This window comes from Cryptomeria japonica, chromosome 8, assembly GCF_030272615.1.
Source record: "Cryptomeria japonica chromosome 8, Sugi_1.0, whole genome shotgun sequence".
Lineage (NCBI taxonomy): Eukaryota > Viridiplantae > Streptophyta > Pinopsida > Cupressales > Cupressaceae > Cryptomeria > Cryptomeria japonica.
In genome coordinates, this window is record NC_081412.1 from 157,913,421 (window position 1) to 157,932,685 (window position 19,265).

The 19,265-nt window shown below is 37.6% G+C and overlaps 1 protein-coding gene across 1 annotated transcript; it reads left to right on the plus strand.

Moving 5' to 3' along the window:
• The first annotated feature begins 211 nt into the window (after positions 1-211).
• Positions 212-732, plus strand: LOC131030296 (pathogenesis-related protein PR-4-like). The gene is made up of 2 exons (XM_057961024.2): positions 212-469; positions 586-732. Exons 1-2 carry the CDS (start codon positions 212-214, stop codon positions 730-732), a joined length of 405 nt encoding a protein of 134 aa, XP_057817007.2.
• Positions 733-19,265: the final 18,533 nt, after the last annotated feature.

Below are 19,265 nucleotides of genomic sequence, written 5' to 3' on the forward strand. Positions count from 1 at the left end.
TAATAAGCCAAGGGCTGCACGGCCACGATGATAAAATATTGTGAATAAGCGTAATGCTAACCCTATAAATGCTAGGGGTCATTCTTAGAACAATGCGTAATGCTAACCCTATAAATGCTAGGGGTCATTCTTAGAACAATATCTCCTGGCTTAACATAATAATCCGCTCATATTAGAGTAGTTGGGTTGAGTCCATATTGAGCATAGAGTCATGGCTTCAAATGTTGTGAGGTGGATTGCTTTATGCTGCTTTGTGGCATTCATATTCCCTGACTGTGTTAAGGGTGACACATACACCACGAACAATCAGTATAATACTGCTGCTCATAACTACGCCCTGGATGGACTGTACTGTGCTACATATGACTCTGATCAGACCCTGCAGTGGCGCAGTCAATACCTTTGGACTGCATATTGTGACCAAGCTGGAGGTCCAATGGGAGCTTCCCTATGCGGCAAATGCATCCATGTAAACTCCCTCACCTCTAATACCTCCTCATTCGCTGAATTCACAATTATTATTTGCGTGATATTAAGAAATTGTTAGCTTATATGTAAACGTTTTATTCATTCGAACTGTTGCAGGTGACAAATGAATCAACAGGTCAAAGTGTGACGGTACGAATTGTGGACCGGTGCCAAAACGGAGGATTGGATTTGGAAATTGCTGCTTTTAATGCCATTGATGGAGATGGACAAGGGCAGTTTAACGGGCATATGATTACTACTTAGCAGTTCGTTGGCTGTTAGAACAAATTTACAGAGATATTATTTGTTTGTTATTTGTTTGTTATTTGTTTCGCATTAATTATGTCTAGTCCCGGTATTCGGTATTTCTCCAAATGCTTATTCATTGTCATTGATTTGCTTTGAGTAAAAAAAAAAATTTCCTGCATAATGGGTTGCGTACGTTTCAGTTAATATAAATTTTAGCTATGCATAACACTGCTAATTCTTTAGAAATATCCTCATGAGTATGATGAATTTTGGGAGAGGAGCAAGTGTCTCCATCCTTCAATGTGTTCATCCATATTGAAATTAATGGAAGGAGACAAATTAAAAATGTGGATAATATTATCTTATGCCAAAATATCCTCATAGGTAGAATAACTTTTAGGAGAGGAGTGAGCATCCCTCTTCATCATTTTTTAAGAATCAAGGTTGTCAATGCCAATGATATAATCCTTTGTAGCAAAGTATTCACATTAGGAGGATAAACTTTGGGTAATTGATAAGCATCTGATTCATCATCATTTATTGAAGGTTCATAAAGAGGAACATAAGAAGAATCAAGGAATATTCTATTACTTCAATATATCAAACATCATTTTGAAATGTTTAGATATTTACTTTTTATGAATAGCTAAGAATGGTCATATACTTTGAAATGTAAGCATATGTTAGATTCACATGTACCTCAAAGGCAAGGGGAGGTGAAATATCATTTAGTTATTGGCCTTTAATACAATTATATTTTGACAAGTGACACAATCTTGTGCTAGGTTTTATTCACAATCAAGTTCCTAGACCTAATTGTATCACATTAATTTGCACTTATTTCCATATATTTGACCTTATTTAATCCTTATTTAAATGTATTCTTGTACATTTACCAACTATGCATTATTCATTAACCAAAATTCACACTCATATCCAGACATTCAATCCTACTTCAAACCCAAAAGTTAAATTTATCTTGGTTCAATCACAACCATCATGGAACTAATATAAATATGCTTGAGATTGAACCAAAAAAATATTTCTAGGGTTCTCACCCCTTTTCATTGGTCCTTATGAGCCAAGATAACATTTTTTTTGTGGATTGTTGGTATATCTTGGTATTTAAATACATTCATTTATGTAATTAATACACACACAAACTATATGATCATATAAGAAGCAGAAAGTAATTAGAGCATATTTCATTTTCAAAGGTATAAAGAATCTTGATGTGCATTAGAAGCATAATAGGCCATCTACAATTTTGTGCATGTCTTATTGAACAAGAATTCTTTTACTGGTAACAAAATCACCTTAATTTAAAATTTTTGATGATTTTTATTAGAATTTTCATGCTATTATATAGAAAAATTTAATCCCTATATTTTTATTTCCTACATCCACCTCATTTCAACATCGTGGTTTAAAAGTAATATATTTCTAGCAAATTTAGACAATGAATCAACATAAAATTCGTATATTAATAGAAATTCCAAAACTAATGGTATAAGAAAAAATAGTTTCTATCCAATCTACAAGTTGATTTATAATATGAAGGGCTAACATAGGAGACCTTGATTCTAGTGTTTCAACAATTTCCTCTAAGGTGTTTATAAACATTTCCCTAATGGAATTATATATAGATAGGGCAAAGTTGAAGGGATTGGTGATACAACTTTCTATTAAAGTATTTTCACAAGGCATAAATAATTCATGTCAACCAAAACATTGTTATAATGCTTGGATGTGATTCTAATGGACTTGGATTTGACCCTTAAATATTTTTGAGGGTATACAAAACTTAAAATATTCATTAAATTGTGAGTATTAAGTTTTATACCTTATATATTAATTCTATCAACATTTTTAAATAAAATAAATCTAATATTATTTAATCTTAAAATATTTATTATAATTATCAAATCATGATTATTAGTTATATTTATTTAATTATTAAATTAATATTTAAATTTATTTAATTAAAATTTGTAAGAAAAAGTTAGGAAAAAAATTACAATTCTTTAGGCAATAAAATAAAGGTAAAAATATCCCAATAATATTGGCCATAAAATAAAGTGAAAAAAAAGCATCACACTCTTATGACCTAAGTTAAGACTCATTCATGAATCACATTTCTTATCAATCAATCATCCAACATCCACTTGCTAGTGGGAAGGCCAATATACATCTACATACATCTTATTCAACCACACATTGTTGGTATTGACATTTCTACATATTATTATTCTCTCACGAGCATTATTGGTAGAAATATTCCTATACTCTCAAAAAAATTATGAATACAAATTTTCACACTAGAAAACATAGATTACTACTAAATCTTTTCATGATTATTTCTACTGAACAAATGAAACAAACATTATAAATTTGAGTAATAGATGTAGTTACTACAACTTTCTCAATTACAACTGCACCTAAGCCTTATAGTTTTAGGCCCCTCATGGAATGCACAAGTCTATGCCACTATACAATTACTGATATTGTCCCACCATGTTCAATTCTAAACCCCAACCCCATAGCTATCATAGAGACATGTTCATCCAATTTACTCCACACTGATTTACCCACCATTTTTAAAGGTGTAGGCACTATTGAACTTTTCTTATGTTTACAACTTTGTAAAGGCCTCCCATATAAACATCCCAAGTTTCCTTGATTGGATCTCTTATCAAAAGTCATAAGTTATGTTCCTTTAGGGATTGACCCACAGAAGAGATTGAAAGATACATTCCAATAGCTCAACTTAGATAGTTTTGATTGTCGCTTCAATATTTCCCCACTCAATTTATTTTGAGATACGTCCAACTACTCTAGAGGCTCTATTAGCCCCAAAGATGTTGGCAATATTCCTTCCAATTGGTTTCCACATAGATTTAGCAACCTCAACTGAGAAAGATTCCCTATGTTTGGCAGTATTTCCCCTCTTAGTTATTGTTTGACAAATCTAGTATAATTTTGTTGCTAGCACATATTATAGCCTATACTCGTCTCTTTTTATTTGAATGGCTGGTATAACCATCAATTGTAGACAGTTTGTAAGAGATTGTGAAGAAAGCTCACGTATCAATCTATTCTTGTTGAAATCAACAAGCGTAAGGTTTCAACAATTGCCCAAATATGCAGGTAGGGTACCAAAACAATTATTACACTGAATAGAGAAAACATCTATATAAGAAGAAAAATGGATTCCTATATCCCCATCAAATGATTTCCTCAATAGGTGTAGCCTCTTTAAGGCTATGTAATTACTCAATGCCACTACAATTCTTCCAAACAAGGAATTATTTGGTTCCTCATTTTCAAATCCCTATGGATGTTGCAATCCTTCATGTCAATTGATAATTTAGCACATCTAGTTTTTGGTGTGATATCAACCCACCAAGGCTTTCAAGGATACCCTCGAAAAGATTATAATTGTAGATGAAAATCATAAAAAGACTTTTTTTCTTCAAAATGATTCTTGATTTCGCTAAAATCATGTAATATTGGCCTATTTTTTTATTAAGGGTAAACAAGTTTTGAGGGGACCTGAAACCCCACAGGTTTTGAAGGGACCCGAAACCCTCAGATTTTACCAAGATCTGGAACCCACAGAACAATGTTGCTAAAAGAAAAGAACACCAGCATACCAGTAGCCACACCATAAACTGGACATAAAATCATCCCTAACACATAAACAAGGGTTTTACAAGGCTCTCTTAATCTACATATGTTTCCATCAGTGTATCCAAGCACCCATCACCTTCAACAACACCAGATTACAATACATAACCATATACTCACAATCTGGACTAATGGGGTTTTGAAGGGCTCTCCTAACCATCATCATGAGTTTTAAACTAGTTCTCAAAACCAACAAACAAGGATTTTACTAGGATCCCTTAACTTGTAACAAAGTATTAATCCTACCAACAACACAACTAACTCTTAACCAAAAACCAAAACTGGCCAGACTAGGCCCTTTAAAATTGCTAGCATCTAGCTTGCCTTTGGGAGGAACAAGGGTCCCACAACCATCACACATAGAAAAGAAAATAAACCTGAAAGCACTAGCAGAAAACATCCTACCTGTGGGTTTTACTAGGCTCCCACAACTTGAAAATGAAAAACCAGCCAACTGATTCCAAATAGGGATTTGAAAGAGTCCCTCAACCCACAAAAAAAATTGGGTAGTAGGGACATAGAGGACCCAAACATTGCCATGAAGAAATATATAAGAGAAATGAAAGGAAGCTTCAACCAAGAGCATGAGCAACATCATCATCTGAAAGGCCTCATCACATGATCTCCCCACCTCAATGGGGAAGAGGTCCACCTCGATAGGACAAGAGAGAAGGCAAAACATCAGCCCCGAGACCCCTTTAGCAACAAGCTAAAACCTGACCGCTCCCAACCATCGAACCTCCACCTCAATAGCAGAAAGGGCCGCCTTAGATAGGAAAGGAGAAGAACAACCCAGAAGCTTAAGCATTTCAATCATAGTCCAACACAAAAAAAAGCCCCTCCACCTCAATAGGAGGACAACCTAGATTAAAAAAAAACCCAAGATACCAAATCTTCCAAAAAGAAAACCTTAGCCACCCCAGATCTAGCCCCAAGGGCACAAAGCAACCTAGAGAAAAAGGGGAAATAGAAAACCCACAAAAGAAGAACCTAGAAAGGCCACCAGGGTCCCAAATAAAAGGAAACACCACTGCACCCAAGGAGTGAAGATCCACCAAAACAACATTAACCTCAACAACACCAAGCTTAGAGACCTTAATCCTGACATCAGGAGCAATAGCAACCAACATCCCAAGAGGCCACACCCTACCCCTGACACCTCTCGCACCATCCAAACCAAAGATCAAACAGAGGGTCACAAAGGAGGGCAAAGGAGAGCCACGATACCCAAAAAAGACCTAGTGCCCAAACAAAAAGTGAGGATCATGAAAATCAAACTGCAGCCTATTAAAAACCTTAACTGCACCCCTCATGCATGCAAGGAGCTTCCCCTCCCAAGGAGATGTGAACCAAGTAGCCCCACCACTCCGAGGCACAAACAGGGCTGATGATATCACACCTCCCTCCTCACCTCTCACAGCCCTCACACTCTGCAGACCATGTAGAGCAGCGTAGAAACCAGGGCAACAAAGAAGGTCCAAAGGGAAGAGGCCCCCACTCTCACCATCTTCTTTTTCATCCTTGCCTCCATCGCTTGAGTCATCAAGTGCCAAGACCCTCACTGTCCTCGCCATCCCAAATTAGGTTTTTATACATGAATAAAACTTGTAAAGATTTAAGTTGCCTTATGGTCTTTAGAATTGTCCCTGTCAAAGTCAATGAAGTATAATTTAGAACAATTACTAATCAAAAGAGAGGAAGTATTTACCATGTTGCCTTCAACGTAAAATACATGAGAGTGTGTAGGGGAAAAAGCAAGACTGAGTGACTAGGACCTAATCCCACTTTTGCCAACACATTAGGAATATGAAAGAGTGTAGAGAGATAGATCACTTTGACTAATTCTTGTGAGAAAGAGAGAGCCAAGGATTAGCTCTTAGGGTTTATATTCCTCTTTCTGTAAATGAAGATAAGATGTGAAAGATTGATCAACTAGACTAGGAGATAAACAATGAAACATATATGAACTAAAATTGCAGGAACTCACAAATCTGAAACTAAGTTATTGAAAGAAGAGAAGGGGGAGGAATCTGGATGTGTACCTAGTGTTAAAATTTATCCAAACTGACCAAGACCAAGGCACCACGCCCCTATCCATGATGGTTTGACAGAGAGCTGCAACTAAAAGGCTGCAAACCTAAGATCCCAAGCCTTCACCCTATCAAAAATTAATGAAATTGAGGGGGACCAAGGTGCCATGCCCCTATCCCTGATGGATTTGGGGTATTCTGAGGCCTTGGGATTGTCCTTGTGCCTTTTACGGATCTAGGAAGCCTTCTAGATACCTGTTTCTGCACCTGCAACTGAAAAAGAAGGGGTTTTGGGTGGCTATAGGGATTTTCCTTGGTAAAAAACCTATGTTTGTGATTTCCACCTCCACAAATAGTTGACTTGTATCGTAAAATAGTGTGTGCATGAATCTTGTGTGTGTGCAAGACCCTAGGATGAATGCAAACAATCTAGAGAAACCCTAAAGAGTAAACCCTAAATGCTTGTAATTGACAAAGTAAATTCTTTAATTCAATGATGCGAAGTGATATAAAGCATGAATGTAAATATGTAAATTGATGTAATGAATCTTGCATAAAGACATGAAACCATACCCAACCCATAAGGGACGGGTACAAGCCAATCGTCAGTCGGTGATCTCCTATTATTCTTTAATGTCTTCAAAGCTTCTAATTGATGATGAATGCTTGACAAATACTTGATGAATACTTGATGAATATTGTTGAATGTTGTTGAAAAATCTACATAGGCTTCTCTTTAACTACATAGAAGGCTCCTTGCGCTTGCTTGTTCTTAGATCTTAGCTCGTAGATTTGATTAGAGTCTATCCCTTCAAATGAAGAAAGAGAGATCTTATGTATGAAACCCTAGATCTTAATTTCATCTTTAGGCCAACGTAGTATTTGACTTTCCTACCAATTTATTAGGGTTAAGCATTATAATATCATAGAATTATGCTCCTGAAATTTCAGGAAAAATGTCGAGGACCATGTTGCCCTTGCACATGGTCCGACCAACTTTTCACCAAATTTTTGAGGTTCATTAGATATGATGATAATAGACCGAATCCAAAAGTTACAAGTGATTTCAAGATGTTTTGATATGTGAAATTGGGCCTTAAAGGTTGAAATATGACATAATTAGGGTTTATGATTTAATGATTCATTGGAGGAATAAAATAAAAAGGGGCACACTTAGGGTAAGGGGCCCAATTTTATGATGTCAGGCGTGATGAAATGTGAATTTAGATTTAATTTAATTAATTAATTAAATGCTTAAAGGGAAATTACAATGCAAGATGCAAACACAATAAGGCGAGTGCTAAACCAAGTGTATAATTGTACCACCCTAGCAAGGGTGTACAATTTACGATGGTGCATTTAGTGCCCACTTTAGTATTCATATGACACTACATGCATATGCAAGCTAAAGTAAAGAAAAGTAAACATTCATGAAAAAGGATATATCCACAAGTTGTCAGATGAAGCCCCCAGCGGTATTTGCAATAAACAGTTAAGAACTGCACCCTACAAAATCACATGTTAGATAAAATCACAAAATCACCTAAATGCTTACTAAGGAAGGTGATGAAAATTCAAGGGTAGCTATATACCCCCTTGTTTCAACTTTCTAATTTAGTGAGTTGAAACATGGTATCATATTTACCACATCGAATTGTGAAAGAAGATTGATGATAAGTGCTCACAAGAAGATTTGATACAAGATAAAAAACTAATGGAGAATCATTTGGTAAGAAAGAGGACTAAACCTAAATTCCAACACAACAAAGACTGTGAGGATTTGAGAGCTCTCTAACACAAGATGAAATATTTAAATAGAAACAAATGCAAGAGATAATCTCCAAAAATGCAACTCCATAAAGGAAATTGGAAAAGAATGGAGGATTAAAATGACATCAAAGAGATATTATTTATAGAAACACTCTTGTATCCTCATCAGGGACATGCACATTCACAAAATAGAAGGGTTTATTATAAAAGATACTACTCAATGAAGAAAATAAATTGATGAATGATCAAAGACTTTTGACACCAAGGAGGAGGTCCCGATTAAGGATATGTACTTAAGATCCCCATTAGGGATGCTTGTTCCAATATGAGAGAAGGAATTCAAATATGAATACACCTCTACAATCAATAAGAAATCCTTATATAAGACACTACTTCACAAAGGGGAAATTTTAATCTTAATAAGGAGAGATGTTTGAAATCACTCTTGTCCCCCATATATAGAGAAGAGATGGAAATAGGCTATTATGTTTCTTCCAAAAGTATGATTTCACGTGAAATTGTACCATCATGAATGACAATGAGCCCCCAATAAGTGAGCTACCAATTTCACCTAATGATGAGCAACATAATAGCCATTAATGTTATTTAAAGACATAATAGATTGAATGAGGTATTTGAATATAACATGTTAAATTATCTACTATAAGTGAGATTAAAAACATGTATAAGATGATGAATGTTAAAAAGTCTTTAGAAAGAGAGAAGTTTATAGGAGAAGAATAGACCACTAAGTAATAATTTTCTTGCACACATGAAATCTTATGAGAGGGATAAGTGAAATTCATTAGAGCCTTATTCATAGAAGAAGGGATATTAGAATGCATAGAAGATAAAGTCTCATAAGTGGGATTAGAAATATCTTGAGGAGATTCATAAAGAGATTTTTTCATCACCAAGATTTCCTTATGAGGGGGATGAGTGTTGAAAGAAGTAGAAGATGATTTAATTGAGGTGAGGTCATCATCACTACTAAATATAGAATTCACATTGAGAGATGGTCTTTTAGATGCTTTGGTAGGCTTAGAAGGATCATATCCAAGTCCAAATGAAGCTTCATGCGTGTTATGTTCTAAAGGAACTTTAATTCCTTGTTCATTTGTGCTACAACCATTGCCATCATAGCCACTCTTAGCTAAAATGTGAAAAACAGGACCATAAAGAGATGCCAATTTAGAGAGAGATGGTTCCACTTCATAGGACTCTGTGCTATATGAATTAGAGGAAGAATATGAAGAATTATTTGAATTAAAAGCAGCCACAAAATGGTTACTTAGTTGTTTAGACAAAGTGGGTTGCTCTTTAGATTCCTCCTTAGATTTATCCTTCTAAGTCTTAGATCCTTTCCAAGATACTCTATAGTCTCCTACAAAATTAGGGTTAAAGTCTAGTGAACCCCAATCATCATCTGAGAGCACTCTTTTGGGAGAAAAGATATCTTTTGGAGGAGATTCTGATTGAGTAGAAGAATCAGGAGTACTAGAAGGAACAACATCATTAAAGGAAATAGATGTATTTGAAGAAGTAGGAAGATTGGGAGAAGAATGGGAATTAGTTGAATAAGAAGATCTAGATTTTAATGGTTCTTGAAGATTATCTGTTAGGAATAGGGAAGGACAACTGAGAGGGGGGGCTGAATCAGTTGTGAACCAATTGTTAATAAATTACAACCCAAAACCAATTAATCCAGCTTGAAACTTAGTGCTGGTAAAACAAACATTAATATCGGTAAAGTAGATTAACTAATATAGCAGTACCGATATAGCTTAATGCATGAAACAAAAAGAGAAACAACATCCACAACATATGACACAAAGATTTTGGTGTGGAAACCCTGTAAGGGGAAAAACCACGGTGGGAAACCTTACCCACAATCAGATGATACTACTATAGATAGTAAGTGTATAAAAATGGGGTCTGCACATGCAGAAAGGTCAACCACCTAGATCTCACTGCTCAATCACAAAATAGGAGTCACACTGACTATGGTTGGATGGTTAAATCCAATAACAATGTATTGCTTCAGAATAGCATCTACAATGTTGGATTCAGTACTAGTTTAAGCTCTGAACATGAGTGCCAAACACCTTCATAACATTCCTTAAACCTTCAAATAATATCTGTGTGATTTGCACAAGGATATGCTTATTTTCTCTCTTCAATATTTGCACACACTCATACTATATCCTGATCTTCAATAAGATCTTAAAATCATATATTCAAAACCTAAGACCTATACATGAGGTCAGCTCACTAAAGATATTACAATTAAATCAATTACAAATGAGTCTTGATGCAATACAACATGTTAGCTCAATACATTATCCAATCAATAAACCATTTCCAAAATGTGTCATGTGGATCTGGAATAGATATCACGTACCGGTCCATAACCTAGACCTATCTACCAGTAAATGTAAATCTATCAACCCGATTAGACCAATAAGAAAAACACCAAATCCAAACATCCAATCCATGTCTTTGACATAACCAAATGATCTCTAGATGATAACAAGTTATCACCACTATCGGTGAACAATATAAGCTTTCGGTGAACATATACCGGTGACTGTGCATAAGCCACTAACCATGCCAGAACCACAATGTACTGGTTCAACAATAAACCAATATAACCATAGTGCCAAATCAGCAATATAGAGTTTTAAAAAGATAAGTGTTGACATCAATGACAAAACAAATGCAACACATGATGAAGTCATCCATAATACCAACATTATCAGCTAACAATGTGTATGTCTTATTGTTATAAATGAACTTGACTTGCTTATGCAAAAATGAGGGGACAACTTGCATGCTATGAATCCAAGGTCTCACTAATAGAAGGTTATAATGCAACTTACCAGGGATGACATGAATAGGTGTAGGTAAAATAATAGGACCTGCCTTAACAGGCAAGGTTATGGCACCTAAACATTGTTTAGAAACATTATCAAAGCCTCAAATATAAATAGAAGTAGTTTCAATGAGAGAATGATCCACATTAACCGTATCCAATAATTCCACACCCACTGTCCACAAGGGTTTGTCTAATAGCACTATCATTGATAATAACCACAATCATAAGAGGATCATATTGATGTTTTATTTCATGAGAAGGTAACTCATCTTGTGTGAATGCAATTTGAGCTTTGGGTTTGTTTGTAGTATCAACCAAAGAAGCCATGTTATTAAGTGTCACTACAGGTGGGACATCTAAGATTTTCAAAGCATCTTGTAACATCCCATGATAAGCAGGTGAGGTTTAAACCATATCCCAAATAGAAATCTTGGCATGAGTAGCTTTAAGTTGTTCAATGAGATCATACTCCTTACTAAGAGTCTATGATATACAAGGTTCTTGTGGAAGAGTAAGTTGAGAGGGAGGAAGTGAAATTGGGATAACTAGAGGAAGACTAGGTTTCCTATTGTTTCTTGTGTTGTAAGTATGAGCAACCGCATGATAACTCTCTCTAGTGATTTTCTTAGCATACTCATAAGGGCTCTTAGTAGGATAACCTCCTTGCAGAGTAATAATAGGTTTCTTAGGAGTGCAAAAAGAATCATTAGCATAACCACCTTGAACCACTAAGATAGGTTTACATTGAGAACTTTGAGAAGGAAAAGCACCTTGAACTATGAAGAGGGGTTTGTTAGGTGTTTCATTCACATGTATCAAATTGATTGAAGATGGTTTAGGAATATCAAAGGTGTCCTTATGAATTTGAAAAGAATAGACAAGATTGTTGGAAGAATTGTTGATAGTCTCTTCTTGCACTAAAATTTTATCATGGATAAGATCAATTTTAGGAAAGAGTATTAGTAGGAAAGGTCATATTATCCTTTACCATCAAATGATCTATATGGGGAATAGACTCTCTAGGAGAATGATCAACATTACTCTCTAAAGTTTCACCTTTGAGAGGGAGACCTTTGAAAGAGATGTTAACAATCTCTTCTTGAACTAAGGTATCCTTATGAGTAGAACCTATTTGGGGAGAAGGAGATGTCTTACCTTTAGAGGAAAAATGATTGAGATTCATGGAAGGTGAGATTATATCAAGAGTGTTATCAATTATGATTTCAACCTCTTTGTCTAAGGTTCTCTCATGGGGTAGACAATAATCAACACCTACTTATAATTGTTTGTCCCAAATAGTGAGGTCATTGAAAAGAGTATTAGAAATATCTTGCACAAAGATGTCCTTATTGTTATTGCCAATTTTGGAAGAAGGGATAACATTGTTTGTTAATTCTTCATCCTTAGGAGGGAGAGCATCATTACATGTGTGTAAATAATCCTCTTGCCTCAAAATGTGTTCAATATGATGTTTAGGGGAGAGAGAATTAAGGAAACTGATTATGATTTCATCTTCTTTCTCCAAGGCATCTTTATTGGTGGGTAGTCCCACATTAATGGTTCCCACTTTCACCAACTAAGGAAATTGATGAAAGTGGGGAAATTATTTTTGGGGGGATTCGAACGAAGTATGGTGGTTTGAGCGAGCCCCCCCTCAGAGTTTGAGCGAACCCGCCATCGGACGTGGGTTTGCTCGAACCACGAGTGTATTTTGGGTTCGCTCGAACCCCTTAAAATATTAATTATTAAGGGGTTCGAGTGAACCCCCCCCTTCGCTCGAACCCAATTTGAAATAAGTTTTTTAAAACTTTTATAAATTCCGATTACCATAGTTAAACTATAATTTTTGAAGTTGTCTTTTTCTGTCCAGTGGGGGTTAGATCGAACCAGTCATCAGCATCATGTCACTGTGCTCTATCTGCAACATCTAGCGTGTCTCACATTTCAGTTTTTGACCTACATTATTTCAGGTGCACAAAATAACCCTTTTTTGTGTTTAATAATGTCTTTTTTTATTAAATTTATTCAAAAATTAATAAATAATTAGTTTCTTATTTTTTTTTTAATTAAATAATTGTATATTTATTGTTTTTCGGTATTTTAGAAAAATGTTTGATAATTTATTGTTTTTCATTATTTTAGAAAAATGTTTGATAATTTAATGTTTTGATTGAAATTTGTCAATTTGTTTTTAAAATTACATAACAGTATATAAGTATTTTTTTTCAACATTTAAAAAAATTGTTATGGAAAACATAGAAAACTAAGGTAGTAAATTAGAACTTAGAAAAACATTAGCAAAAAAAGAAAATTAGAAAAATGTCACAAACCTAAATATAGTAAATTAAACGTTAGAAAAATTAATAAATTTTAATGTAAAAAAACATTAGAAAATTTAGATAACAAATTTAAACAAATTAGACAAAATAAATCCTCTACAATGTGACCCATTTTCACATCCTATTACACACACAACATGACCCCTTAAGACCATATATGCCCTTGATGACATTATACGCTCCCTTAGGACCATAGAGGATCGTATAGTGGACCCTAAGGGGTCACGCGTGGTCTTAATGGGTCACGCATGTGTTAACACATGCACAACCCTTAGGACCGCATGTGACCCCTTATAAAAGACTAGTGTGTACAACATACCCCTTAGTCCAATACATAGTGTCCTAAGAGGTCATATGTGGTCCTAAGGGGTCACGCACATGTGTGACCCCTTAGGACCACATATGAGCGCTTATAACATCCTATTGTACATACGACCTTCCCTTTAGGATCACATAGTGTCCTAAGGGGTCATATGTAGTCCTAGGGGTCACACATGTGTTCTAATACATGCGTGACCCCTTAGAACTGCATATGACCCCTTATTAAATCCTAGTGTGAATGACATACCCCTTAGTCCATCACATAGCGTCCTAAGGGGTCATATGTGGTCCTAAGGGGTCACGCATGCATTAAAACATGCGTGACCCCTTAGGACAACATATGACCCCTTATAAGATCCTAGTGAACATACGACATTCTGCTTAGGATCACATATATGTGGTCCTAAGGGTTCACACATGCATATGACCCCTTAGTCCATCACATATCGCATATGAGGGTCATATGTGGTCTTAAGAGGGCACACATGCATTAAGACATGCGTGACCTCTTAGGACCACATATGACCCCTTATAACATCCTAGTGAACATACGACATTCCCCTTAGGATCGCATATGTGTGGTCCTAAGGGGTCACACGTGTTCTAACACACATGCATGACCCCTTAGAACCGCATATGACCCCTTAGTACATCACATAGTGTCTTAAGGGGTCGTATGTGATCCTAAGGGGTCACACATGTGTTAACACATGCGTGACCCCTCGGGCCACATATGACCCCTTATAACATCCTAGTGAACATACAAAATTCCCCATAGGATCACATATATGTGGTACTAAGGGGTCATACATGTGCTCTAACACACATGCGTGACCCCAGGTTAGAACCGCATATGACCCCTTAGTCCATCACATAGTGTCCTAAGGGGTCATATGTGGTCATAAGGGGTCACACATACGTGACCCCTTAGGACCATATATGACCCCTTATAACATCCTAGTGTACATATGACATTCCCCTTAGGATCACATAGTGTCCTAAGGGGTCATATGTGGCCCTAAGGGGTCACACGTGTTATAACACATGCGTGACCCCTTAGAACCGCATATGGCCCCTTATAAAATCCTAGTGTGAACGACATACCCCTTAGTCCATCACATAGTGTCCTAAGGGGTCGTATGTGGTCCTAAGGGGTCACACATGCGTTAACACATGCGTGACCCCTTAGGACCACATATGACCCCTTATAACATCCTAGTGAACATATGACATTCCCCTTATGATCACATATATGTGGTCCTAAGGGGTCACAAATGTGTTCTAACACACATACGTGACCCCAGGTTAGAACCGCATATGACCCCTTAGTCCATCACATAGTGTCCTAAGCGGTCATATGTGGTCCTAAGGAGTCATGCATGCGTTAACACATGTGTGACCCCTTAGGACCACATATGACCCCTTAAAACATCCTAGTGTACATATTACATTCCTCTTAGGATCACATAGTGTCCTAAGGGGTCATATGTGGTCCTAAGGGGTCACACATGTGTTATAACACATGCGTGACCCCTTAGAACTGAATATGACCCCTTATAAAATCCTAGTGTGAACAACAAACCCCTTAGTCCATCACATAGTGTCCTAAGGGGTCATATGTGGTCCTAAGGGGTCACACATGTGTTCTAATACACATGCACATGACCCCTTAGAACCACATATGACCGCTTAGTCCATCACATAGTGTCCTAAGAGGTCATATGTGTAGGATTTGAGAAATACAAATCCACAGAACCCAAAGAAACCTACATGCAAGAAACCTGTCACAGAGAAAGAGAGAACGAAAACAAGGGTTTTGGCTCTGACAAAGAGAAAAGATGTATTATCAGAGAAAAAATGAATCAAGAATATGAATAATACAAGAGATAAATCCTTAAAAAGGAGATCAACACCAAAAGAAAAACCTAACCCTAAGGTGTGTGCATTCAAAAATTAAATATTAATTATTAAATGACTAATATGTGCATAAAGGGAAATCTTAAGAGGAGAGTAAAGTTAATTAATTACTTTACTCTAACACCCCCCCTTAAGATGAGCTACAATGTAGCTACAAACAATGCAAAAGAAAGAAAAGGAACTACAATGCAAAGGAGGGTCCCGGCAACAAGGCCTGATCAGGTACCCTAATACAAGAAAATCTCTATAAGGCGGAGTAAAGGAGAAAACCTTGTGGGAAAAAACTCCTCTCCAAAAAGAGATACAGAAACATGCTGAAAAGAAAACATGTAGGAAGGAAGGCCTCACTGAGACCCCCCAAGGACAACTTCCTTCACCCCAAGCATGGAGCGCAACTGAAGATAGCGCGGAGATGCCAAAGGTTTAGTGAAGATGTCTACAACCTGCTCCTCTGTAGGAATATACTCCAAGATGAGAGAACCATCCTGAATCAACTGTCTGATGAAGTGCATGTGGATTTCAATGTGCTTTGTTCGTTGATGCTCCACTGGGTTGCGAAAAATATGAATGGCACTCTGATTATCACACCAAAGAGTAGTGGGACAATCTGGAGGAAACCCAAACTCTATCATCAACTGCCGAAGCCATAAAATCTCCTGACTGGCTAACACTATTGCACGGTACTCAACCTCTATAGATGATAATGCAATAGTAGACTGCTTCTTGCAAGACCATGTAATAGGACCAGAACCAAGGCAAAAAACGAAGCCAGAAGTAGACTTCTGATCATTGACATCACCAGCCCAATCGGAGTCAGTGAAGCCAATGATGTGAGGGGATCCTGAAGTGTAGTGAATGCCATAATGTGTGGTGCCCTGAATGTACCTCAAAATATGTTTGGTTGCTTGCCAATGGCTCTCATGAGGATCATGGGAAAATCGAGAGACAAGACCAACCGCAAAGGAAAGATCCGGACGAGAATGTGTCAGGTACAACAAACTGCCAACCAACTGCCTGTATAAAGTGGGGTCTACTAAAGGAGTAGAGCAAGTGGAAGACAAAACAACACCTGACTGAAATGGAGTGGGGGCAGACTTGCAATCAAGCATGCCAAATCGCTGAAGCATATCAAGAGCATACTTATCCTGAAATATGGAAATCCAATCCGAAGACTGAATAACCTGTAGACCCAAAAAGAAGTGCAAGAGACCAAGATCTGTCATCTCAAATTGCTCCATCAAAGCTCTCTGAACACTCTGAATCATGGAGGATGAGCTACCTGTAATGATGAGATCATCGACATAGAGCACAAGAATCTAAAGATCACCCTCCTGACGCTAAAGATACACTGTGTGATCGAAATGACAGCATGTGATTTGAGAGGAAAGCAAAAAGGAGTCCATCTTCTCATACCAAGCCCTGGGGGCTTGTTTGAGACCATACAATGAACGATGAAGTTTGCAAACCAAAGAAGTGTCCTGCACAAATCCCTGAGGCTGCTCCATATAGATCTCCTCATGTAGGTCTCCATGCAAGAAGGCACTCTTCACATCCATCTGAAACACTGTCCATCCCTGTGAAGCTGCAAGTGAAAGTACCAGGCGTATAGAATTCATCTTGGTGACAGGAGCAAAGGTCTCAGAGTAGTCAATACCCTCTACCTGAGAAAACCCCTTCGCAACAAGATGGGCCTTATACTTATCAATAGAACCATCTGCAACATACTTGGTACGATACACCCACTTGCACCGAACCAACTTTCTTCCCTTAGGAAGAGGACAAAGATCCCAAGTATGATTCTTCATCAAAGAAGAATACTCCTCATCCATGGCCCTATCCCACTCAAGGTGTCCTATCGCCTCTTAAAACTTTTGAGGATCATCTAAAAGGGTATGACTCAAAAGACTAGAACCAGATGTCAGAGCATGAGTGGGATGAGTATCTGAAGGATCACCTGTCAAAGAACCAGCTGCATCAACAGTATCACGGGCCCACTTCGGCAAAGATGGAGCAACTAGTGGTGGTGGAGATGGTGGATCATCATCTACATCATCCTCAAGATATAAGTAATCCTCAAGAGATGAAGAGGAAGGAGTAGGCAATGAGGGAGAAGCTGGGGATGGAGAATCCATCTGAGGATAGCACTCATCAAACTAGACATCCTGCCGAAACAGGACCTCTCAGGAATCAGGATCAAACAACCTGTATGCCTTAACATCCTCACAATAGCCAACAAATATGAGTGGTCGGCTCTTCCTCTCCATGGCTATCCGCTGAGCATCAGGAATAAATGCCCAAGCCTCACTACCAAAAACTCAGAATGTAGAAACATCAGGCTTGACATGGGTCCAAGCCTCCTCAGGAGTCATATGTTGTAATGCCTTATGAGGCATCAGATTCTGAATATAATTGGCACAATTGACTGCCTCAGCCCAAAATGAAGAACTCATAGCTCGAGACTGTATCATACAATTTGCCATCTCCCGTAAGGTTCTATTCTTTCTCTCAGCAACACCATTCTACTGAGGGGTGTAAGGAACTATAAACTGATGTTGTAAACCATACTCAGTGCAAAAATCTCTGAAAGCCTGATTTACATACTCCCCCCCATTATCTGTGTGTATCCACCTGATAGAAAGTCTAGATTGCTTCTCCACAAATGTCTTAAAAATCCTGAATGAGTCAAAGACATCAGACTTGTACTTAAGAAAGTACACCCATGTACGTCTGGAGAAGTCATCAATAAAAGTGAGTACATAACGGGCCCCTGAAAAAGAAGGAGTCAGAAAGGACATAAGATCACTGTGTACCAACTCTAGGGCTGCCCTAGCACAAGAGGCTCGACCCTTAGGAAAAGGATCTCGATGATGTTTGCCAAGGACACAACCACGACATACACCATCCGTACAAGAAATCTGTGGAAGCCCAATCACAAGTGCCTATGTACTCATCTGCTGTAGATATCTGTAATTGACATGGCCAAAACGCTCATGCCAAAGCCTGCTCACTGAATCTGCATGTGCTATAAGAGAGGAACCAATAGTGTCTGAACTCTCAAAGCCATCAAAACTATATAAGTGAGATGCAGAATCCACACTCCCAATAGCCACAACTAAGTCAGGATCATGAAGATCTCGAATAACCACATCATGAGGTGAGAACTCAACTGTCTTACTAGAGCTAGAGTGACAAATCTGATAAACGGATAGAAGGTTTGTAGAAATGTCAGGAACCAAAAGCACATCCTGAAGGCAACCACCATCCAATGAAATAGTACCAGAACCCTGAACAGAAAGTTGTGCTAAGTCACCAACTGCAATATGTCTAGTGTCGGTAGGGGCAAGAGCAGTGACCAAATCCTCTGTGTGTGTCATATGGTGAGAGGAACCAGAATCTAGAATCCAAGTGGATGCGGAGGACAATGCTCATGCAGAAAGAGCATGACCTTTCCCTGTGGGCTATGAAGGAGGCTGTGGTGCACTGATATTATGCTGTTGCATGGCTTCCTCCAAAGCCTCTAGACATTTCCAACACCTGGAAATGGGATGACCTTCCTTGCCACAAAAACTGCAAGGATCCCCTGATTTCTTCTTAGTCTTGGAGGAAGAC